General features: G+C 39.5%; 1 protein-coding gene across 4 annotated transcripts in view; it reads right to left on the bottom strand.

Moving 5' to 3' along the window:
- The window catches only part of LOC135165929 (filamin-A), a 76,440-nt gene that overhangs the window by 13,242 nt on the left and 53,063 nt on the right, over positions 1–10,135 (bottom strand). For all 4 annotated transcript variants that reach the window (XM_064127736.1, XM_064127735.1, XM_064127737.1 and 1 more), the window contains 7 exons: positions 9,161–9,348; positions 7,223–7,427; positions 7,002–7,139; positions 5,455–6,009; positions 3,523–4,440; positions 811–954; positions 232–390 (listed from right to left, as the gene is read on the bottom strand). In XM_064127736.1, the coding sequence (XP_063983806.1) occupies positions 232–390; positions 811–954; positions 3,523–4,440; positions 5,455–6,009; positions 7,002–7,139; positions 7,223–7,427; positions 9,161–9,348 (2,307 nt within the window). The remainder of the gene's footprint in view (positions 1–231; positions 391–810; positions 955–3,522; positions 4,441–5,454; positions 6,010–7,001; positions 7,140–7,222; positions 7,428–9,160; positions 9,349–10,135) is intronic.

Here is a 10,135-nt window from a genome sequence, read left to right as displayed (position 1 = left end):
ATCTAAGCCGGCTAATTGGAATACTCGTTTAATTTTGAAATGTTAAATCATTATTTTTCTAATTACAGCGCGCGTTTGGTCTTATTGACTAAAAAAGTAGAGCCACGTTAATTAAAATTTCAAATACAACCGTGAGAATGAGTTTCCTTCAGAATTGTTTCATCAATTTAACCCATTTGCCCCCTTCGCTACTAAAATATAAAATAAGTAAAAATAAAAGCAGTAACTCACCATAAGTTACATTAATCATATAGGATCCCGGAACACTCGGTGAAAATTCAATCATCTCAGCTCCGTCGTTCAATGGAGTCACCTGAAGCGGAAGTTCTTGTCCCAAAGGGCTAGTAGCAGTCACATCCAAATCCGCAACTCCAGCATCATTTTTAATCACTAAAAAATTCCCACGTAAAATTCAATTACCATTTATTGTCATTAGTATACCATCCATCTCTTCAATACCAGAACGCTCTATCACTTGTGAATTGTTACACTGGAAGCACCGGCTCACATTGTCCGACTGTTCCCCTGAACACTCCCTGCAAGGCTATTCGAAAGTAGAGTGTGCACTGTATTTGACTCCGGTATCGCGTTAATACATCAAAAACTAGGCAATTAGTTTTTCCCTGAACAACCTTGAAACATCTCTCAAGCTCGAACACACACATACACATACACACATATCTTGCCCCACTGCACTTTCACGTTCTTACCAAACATTGTTAGAGTCTCCTGCTATTGAATCATTGGTTAACACGGTTTTTATTCCGTCATGCATTCTTCACTCTAGTGAATATTAGAACTATTACTTACACTTGAAGGCAATACGGTCGTGCACGGATACGGTGGTGGGTCCCAATTCCTGTGTTTTCACCTTATTTGGATCGAATGCTTGACAGAAGAATGGAGAACCCAAGATTGGTTTCGCACCATGAAGAACATCAATGTTGTAGGTGCCTGAAAAAAATGTGAAGAATGAAAAGTAGGCAGCAGGCAAGTCAATTTAGCAAGTCAAGGCAAGTCAATTTCTATTGGAAATTGGTTATGAGAAATAATAATAATTCAATAAGATATTTAAACTATTTTATTCTTTATCTTTCAACTCAAATAATTATGCTCGGAAGACACGTCCACTCTATACCGATTCCTTAGAGGAACTAACTAGATCTACAAAGGGAAACAATACCCTCGACCTTCTAGTCACATGCTCGCAAAGAGTCCTGTTCATTCCACTTTGTCTACATACTTAAAATCAATATCACACCTGACACTTCTCAGAATTCTACCAATACGCCATTTTTGATCAATGTCTGAGGATAGAAGGGGGGAATGGTGGATGATGGAATCGAGGAACTCGATCCTCCTTTCCTGTCATCCAGACATTGGTCAGCAGTCCCAGGGTGTCTTGTAGACACCGTGGTAGGCAGTCCCCAATGTTTGGACATTGATCAGCAGACCGGCAGCGTCATTTGGATAATGGTGTTGGACGATCTAACTGATGTCTGGGCCATGGTCGGCACTCTCATGGCGTCAATTAAATATCATATTAAGTGGTTTCATGGGTTTCAGGACGTTCAGTCCAAGACAATGAACTGTTTGACTGGGTAAGTCTTGTATCAATGATCATGCAAGACAATAGTAGTGCAGCAAATCGTGAGAGTGGTTACCTTAGGGAATTTGGACTTGGAGAGCTTGGAGAGTTTTTGTAGACTGTAAGAGAGTCAGAGGACGATCGGGAGGAAATCAGAGCGGACCTCTGAGTCTCCTCTTCGCGAGTCCAAGACCCAATTTGAGATAGATTTTAATAATGCGTTATACTGAGCCACTCGTGCGAGGAGTCTATCTTTAAAGAGTCATTGTAATTATACATTTTTACAATCATCTGCGAAGGTTCAGTTGACTATCCTTTCCCACTCATCACGAGACACTCTTCCAACTTGAGTGAACCCTAATGGGCTCATCAACCTGACTAGCCGGACGGGGTACGACGGCCAAAAAAGAATAAAAGATTTGCGTCTTTGGGAATCGTCTTAGACTATTGACATTATCGTTCGATCAGGCAGGATTAGACCTGTGGATGATCTAACCCATAAGGTCACAGCCAGTATTATCTAAATAAAATTTCGGAAACTATTGATATTTTTCTAAACAATTTCTTCTCATAAACAACTCATCGAACATAATTCCTGAACTGTGGATCCTCTTTTGCGAAATGCCGAAAAATTCAACCATTTTTTTTGTCTAATGACCAATAATTCAGATATTAATCTTCGACTAGATTGACAATCTTGACTTTCCCATACGATATTGCGTTAATTTATGATTTTTATACTTTATTTGGGAAAAGAGAAACGATAATTAAATTGAAAAAAAAAGACGATTCCAAATGTGATCGAGTTATCGGAAAATTGACCGCAGTGATTGATAATTTTTGAATTTCCTAAATAGGTAGCGTTACCTCAATATATAACTTACTGTAAAGTACAACATGTCTGCGGTTATGGCTATAATTGAATTCTTTAATTGCAGTTGTGTTGTGTTATAACTTTCCATCTTTATTTTGAAATTTTCCTGTTATCAAGATTATTCGTGGTCGAATATGGACTTTTAGTATTTATTACAACACTAGCTGCGTGTCGTGATTTCGATTTCTAAGAATTTCGGTAATCCAGTAACTAAAAAAAAAAACCCCATAATTTTCTTTTTTTTAGAAAATCAGATATTTTTTTCCATTTTATTGGGAAATGTTCACATTTTCTTGAGTTTCAAGGGTAGAAAATATTGAGATGTTTTTCTAACTCGTGCGAAAACTCGCTGAATTCCCTCAAAACTTCCAGAACGCAGTTAAAGTCTCACAAAATTTATAGAACTTTCCTCAATTCTTCTGAATTCTTCAGCTAATCCTTACATTTTTACAAAATTTCTCCAAATTCTTTCAATTTATTTAGAAGCTGCCTTTCGAAATTTACAATTATTTCGTCGATTCTCCGGAAAATTTCTGGGAACAATCGGAATTCCTTCAGAATTCCAGATCCTCTTTGAGTTCTTCGAACTTCCAAATGGAATTCAGAAATTCCTTGAAACCCTTTGGCAACAATAAAAAAAATAATGATTTCCTCAAAAGTTCTTGAAAGCTCTTGAAAAATCCTCAAAAATTCTCAAAAGTTTCTGAAGTCTCCTGAAACTCCTTGAATTCGTGAAAAATTTCCAACAAGTTTCCGAAGCCTCGCCAAACTTTTCGTATTTTCTTGAACTTTACAGACACAAACGCACGCACACAAAATACGATAAATGTAACCACAAGCAATATCTATCCAACCGTGAATGACAGGACAATGTACTTAGAGTTGGTCCTAATATAATAGCCCTAATCCAATAGGCATTTCAGTTTGCTCACCAGGAGAAAACACTCAAGTGATCCAATAAAATTTACCAGGCATTCCCTGAGGTTCCTCAAAATTCCCCCAAATCCCCAAACTCAAGACCTCAAATACCAACTAAAACAATCTATCTTCTAAAACTCACCAACAGAATTCGTAGTGAACTCGGCCAGTAGATTTCCATCTCGATGCTGATAGCACCTGACAGGGACAGCATTGCCCTGAGGTCCGCTGATAACCACATCGAATTCCTTGCCAGGTCTCCCCAACGTTTCGATCGTGAAAGACGTAATTTTCCCAACACAAGACTGATACAATCCAAGTCCGATAGCAGTGACCTCCCTTCCCCCTGTTGGTCCCCTGACAGCTACCTCCAGAGGACTCCCCTGAACGTGGACATCATTGTACTTGACATGAACTCTGTGAGGTGCTGCCTTGGTTGGATGAAAGATCACCTCATAGACTCCACTCTCACTCTCCCTCACAACATGATCCACATCAACTCCCCCAGCCCTAACAGAAGCTGTGATGACTCCTGGTCCTGCATCCTTGGAGGCAATGACGACAATGGTTCCAGGTCGATGACAAATGGCATCAGAAATTTCCTTGATGGTTACTTTAGTTGGATCGAATGCTTGGAGGGACTGGGAGTTGATGATCTTGTGTCCATCACTGAAGACAACGTTGTAAGTCCCGACTTGTCTCGTTCTAACTTCCACTCTGTACAAAGTCGATGATAATTTGGTCAAGGTACAGGGAATGATGATGCCATCGGGTCCAGTGACTTCAGCAGACACTGGACCCTCCAGCCTCGGCATATCTAGGTCCATGTAGGCGGTGCTACCCACTCTGATAACCGACGGTCCGTCTAACCCGCCTCCTACCACTGGACATTTGAAGGGACTGCCAGGAACATTGTCATCGTTGAAGCTGATATTGACGTAGTGAGTACTTGCCGTTTGAGGAACAAATGTCACGTCGTAGAGACCTCTAGCACACGCCACCACTTCTGCCTTAACTGTGTTGTTGTTCGTGCTGACGACGAGCTCGAGTGTACCTTCACCTGGAAATCACCGGTTTCAATACAATTTTCAGCAAAATAAGAAGAATTTTTTATGTGTGTAGGTCAATAGCAATTGGAGAGTATCGGTGAAGTAGAAAGGGAAAACGATAGTCATCGTAAAAAGGGCAGTGGAGCTTTATATATAGAAGAAATCTGAAATGAAGAAGTGGGTAGGAATGGAATAGTTAATTTGGAAGAGCACTCGGTGCATAATCAGAAGATCCAGGATTCAAATCTCGATTTGAATAATCCTATAAGGACGATCTATAAATATTAGAGCATATCCTTGAAGATGGTGACTGCTATGTTGGCGAAACGTCGGCAGAACGCTCAAACGAAGCGTGATAGCCATCCGGAAACCAATAATATCAATAACCATGCCCGCAAAAACCTAAAAACTTGGAATTAAAAAAAAATTTCACCGCTACCTCAGATCGCACTCAGATCCTCTGGCTATGTATGCGTGAACTTTACTGACTCTAATTTAATAAACAATATAATCTAATGTGAATATTCGCTATTAAATAGCATTAAATTCCAAATGGAATCGGGAATTTTATAATTTTTTTATCTTCAAAAAATCGCAGTTAGTGTCAGTGTTCCCTAAATTCACCGTCTTAAGCGAAATTTTCTGGTTTCCTGCTAATTTTCAGGAACAAATGGAACAGAAATTGAAATTTCTACTTGATGGTTTTCTATATGCTTAATATTCTGAACTTTCAAGGCATTTGACACGTCAAAAATTTCCGAACTTTACCACCAAAAATTCAGATAACCATTTTTAAATGTGTGGGACTAAAACCGATGCCTAATGGAATGGTTCTGAGTCCGAATCCTGGTCTGGACTATCGATAATTCAGTGAAATTTTGATGTAAAATTATATCGAGAATAGTCCTAGTTCCCTTTCGACCAAATCCAAAAATCCTATCCAAGAATCTCCTGTGACATCACAAGATGAGGAACGTTCTATATAAATTTTCCGTTTCACATGTGAAAAATGTATCCTTGCTCACCTGCCTCAGCAGCATCCACTGTGAATGTCGTAGCCTGTCCCAGTCTCGCTTCTGTCAACCCAGAAACGTGAACATTCGTGACATCGTAAATGTTGCAGGGGAAGGGAGAATTTTTAATGGGTTCCCCATCCACAAAGACACTGATATTGTGTCGACCGACTTCTGTTGGGGTGAAGCTGATATTGTACCGTCCTTCAACGGGTTCAATGGTAATCGGTAGAGCTATTCCCGATGGAGGAGTCGCAATAACGTCGCAATTGAGGGATGAAGCTTGTGGATCTACGGTGAAGGATATCTGCTGCTTCACTGCTCCCATCTTCAGATTACTGCCCGTCAGTACTGCCTGGCCTGCTCCAACGACTTTACAATTGAATGGTGAACCTGGCACTGGCTCTCCATTGAAGCGAACACTCAAACTGTGGACAGCTGCCTCCTGGGGCTTGAAGTTCACCCGGAACTTTGCATTACCCTCGCTTTGGACGTAATTTGGAACGTTTTTGCCATTTACGGCAACGATTATCTCGAGATTTCCTGCTCCCGCTTGACTGGCGTTAACTGGAAGAAAAAAAGAGTGATGGAGGGGATATTTTAGAATGATTTTACGACCAATGCAGTGGTGGAGTTCGAAAATAAGATCCGTCGATTCAACTTTCAAATTTGTTAGTTTTTTATACTAAAATTCCCGAGAATTAGGGAAAATGTGCAGTAGCGAATCAACATAAAATTGGTAAATAGGATTCTTTTTCATATTCGTGAAGGAGAAGATGCACATTCTGAAATTATTCAATTTCAAGATTCGAAAATCGATTGTTTTTTATCGATTTATCGATAATCCATAATCGGTATTTATGACCATCATATCTTCTTGAACTTGCAGAAGGTTTGGATCGCGACACGCGTCATATTATGCTAATTTCCATAGAATCGATGATTTTTCATCGATTGAAGAAGATAATCGGTGTTTATGAACGTCATATCCTGTCGAATTCATGGAATACCTGGCGCACAACACGTGCCTTATTATGCTCCATTCCCGGCGACGATGTATTAAGAAGAACAAAAACAATACGATTACATTACAGACCTATATAAGTTTATATTACTGGTATGAGGTCATTGTTTCCTGGAGAAGCCGTCTGTGTGGTCTTACAACGAAAACTCCAATTTATGTTTATTAAATAATATAAAGAAATCTTTGTTCATGGAAAGAAAGAAACCATGATGGCGATGCTTTGGTTTTTGAGATTTCAAGATCGTTTGTCAGTTCGACGACTGCTCTCGAAGTGGGAACACATAATCATAAAATAAAATTGCTCTTATTTAAATCATCTATTTTTCATTAACCTGGCTTCCAATTAACATCTAATACGGTGGTCGAAATTTATAGCGCTCTAATTTCACTGCCAAATGGTAATGTCGTCAAAGAGACGACTGTACCAGGGCAGGCTTCACCCTCGTCCTTCGATAAATGGGGTCCAGGGAGTTGGGGATGCGATGGGAACAAATCGTAAAGACCCGAAAGGGTGTAAAAATAGAAAAATACTTACTACTGAAGAATACTGGCTTTCCAACAACTCCACTATTGATATCCGTAACTTTAACTTTATCCGCATTATACGCCTTGACGAGGAACGGGCTCCCCTCAATGTGTGCTCCATTCAACTTAACTTCAACACTGTGATCACCTGAAAACACCGAAAATGAGTTCTAACGTAATGATGGAGTTACGTCAACGTTAGTATCACCCCACACTCGTGACGATACTCACCAACATCCTTCGGCGTAAATCCTGCTGTGTACGAACCGTGAATGCCCTGTTTTATCTGCACCGATATACTTTCTCGAGTGGGCGAGAGTACCTCCACTGTTGGACTACCCAGAGACGCGTCTGCCTCAATGTTGAACGTCGCCAAACGATTTACCGAGACCTTCTCCAGACCCTCGGTGATCAACAACTTGGCTGTGTCACTCACCTAGTTTTGCATGTTAAAAAAAGTGATGTCATGAGTGCTAGGTATTACGAAGGGTAACACGAATCTACTTGAGGTGTTTTTTTCATTCGAAACAGATTGTAACACCGACCTCGATGGCCGAAGCATTTAGATACGAGTTTACATTTCGAATGTTTATCAAAAATTAATTTACAGATGGAATTAATAGGTCTTTGTACGATTAGTATTTCTTTTATTCTGGTGTTTCCACTTGAGATTGGAAAATATTTTTATGAGAGAAAATTCTAGGAAGTTTGGGGGTTAGGTGTATGCTCTGTTTTGTTGAATGTATAGAGAGGTGCATGAGTGGGACAATTAATGATGAGAGAGTCATCAGGTCCAGGGTGTTGTATCCCTTTAGTCTATTAGGTAGTTCGTTTAAGGGAACGAAGCAGAGCGGTTGTGCCTTTCCAGCGTATAAAATAAAAGATGTAAAACAGAATTTACACGTTTGATTATTGAACCATTATCCCATTTCCAATAAATCCCAACGACTGTGAATTTTTCATGACTTGAGGCTCCGACGAGTAGGAGACTGTCGATAAGACAGAGGTGGTTCAGAATCCACTCAAAAATTTAGGTCGACTCGTGTTCTCACATGAGGATGAGAGGATAAATAAACACTGTAGCCACAATAATAGTAGTTACGTGGAAGAGTAATTTAGCCAAGAAGAGTAAGCCGATGAATGAGACAAAATAAATGCCCGGGTACAAAATTGACTCTTGCTAAGTTTTATTTTCTCATTTAAGTAAGGGTAGTTCATAGCCACATACTCCAGGATTTTCCTTGGTTGTAAAATCAAGGGAAATGTCCACAATTCTTCCGTAGTTTTTATAGCATTTGGATATTTCCCAAATATGTGAGGGAATTTTTCAAAACAATAATACGTTGGACCAACTAACAGGACATAGTATAGGACAAGGGGATCCTTGTGTGTACTCCACTCGAAACCCCGGATTTTCATCTGGAAAACATTAGGACGCTGGCGACGTTGGCTGTTTTCCAGTCATAAACAACAGGGGTCTACGTGGGCCTGAGGTACCTAGAACTACGAAAAGTGGAGGACAGTTCGCTCCACGACTTAACCGAGAGCACATAGCCAAACTTATTTCTTTTTACATCTATTGTTCCATTTAATCCGGAATTTATCGGAGTTGCTGTATTGAATCGTTTATTTACTATAATCGACTAATGTAATACTTCTTAAAATAAGAAGCATCGATTTTAGTTTATTTCAAACTCCTGACACTCAGGGAATATTTCCCTACAAATATATCTGCTGACCAGAAGGGATCATTAAACGGAAAAAAGAAATATTTCAGGGGATGGAAATTATATTACTCTTTCCGGGGCAACTGAGTCTAACTTGTGATACGTCTTTAGTGTCTTGTAGATATTAATTTTGCCTTCTGTCTGTCAAGTCTTAAAGATATTCAGGATTAAAATCATTTCTGAAAGGTAACAAATGGGTTTGCTTAGTTAATACCATCATCTAATAATCCTTTTTCACCAGAACTTGAACCTACGCTCCTCAGACACTTTGGTCATAGAGCCAGCCTGCTGACGAGGAGCCCACAAACGCCCTTCCCAGGGATTGTAATATTTTCTAGACCATTTTAGAATTGTCAGGGGAAATTTCTCTGTGTGTACGAAGTTCCCAAAATTATGCACTCATTGCATTGATATTCTATAGGAAAAAATGCGTTTCAATTACTTGACAGCTGAATGGACTTCCAGGTACATCTTCAGCATTAAATCTGAGATCCACAGTGTGAACTACTGGCTCCCTGGGTGTGAAAGAGATGGCGTATGTATGAGGACCCTGTGCCTGGGCTGATGTAGGCACTCGTCCTCCGTTGACAGTCACCTCGAGGTTCCCTGGTCCTGCCTGACTCGTCTCAACTATAACAATTCGAAACAGTCATGTTCATAAATCTGAATTCATTAGCGAAGTGATAAGCTGAGCTGCGTCAGTTTTCAAATGACTGTCTTAGAGAGAAAGGAATATAGTACACTAGCGACCCGCCCCGGCTTCGCACGGGTGCAATCCTGATAGAAAAACTGTGAACGTTGTATATAAAAACACAGCTGCTCGCTCCGGCAAAAAAAAGTTATTGTGGGTTATCCATAAGAGATAGACATATACCATCACGGACTTTTCTGTAGACCTTTTCAATGTGTACAATACTTAGTACATTATTTTGATAAAACTCGTTGGGTTCAGCCTGCGTTTGCAATGTAAGCGGAAAAAATGTAATTATTTACGACATCACATTAGAAACCTCAAAAATAACAGTACTTCTCCACTATTTAGTGGATGTTATTATACATATAAACCTTCCTCTTGAATCACTCTATCTATTAAAAAAAACCGCATCAAAATCCGTTGCGTAGTTTCAAAGATTAAAGCGTACAAAGGGACAAAGGGACAGAAAAAGCGACTTTGCTTTATACTATGTAGTGATGAAGAGAAAAATTCCTTACAAATTGTCTATTTGTTTGTTGTTTATTCAAGGACAATTACCAATAGTACCATTTCGTAAAATTTGACATTCGTAATCTGCAAAAATCCGGGACGTTATACTTATCTGGCAAATGGGGGAACGCATTTGCAAATGTTAGATTTTTCATGAAATAAATAAAAAAAAAAATCAATCTTATTCTCTTCTGAGTGTTTATATTAGGTGTG

This window comes from Diachasmimorpha longicaudata, chromosome 9 (genome assembly GCF_034640455.1).
Source record: "Diachasmimorpha longicaudata isolate KC_UGA_2023 chromosome 9, iyDiaLong2, whole genome shotgun sequence".
Lineage (NCBI taxonomy): Eukaryota > Metazoa > Arthropoda > Insecta > Hymenoptera > Braconidae > Diachasmimorpha > Diachasmimorpha longicaudata.
This window is presented reverse-complemented; position numbering and strand designations above follow the sequence as displayed.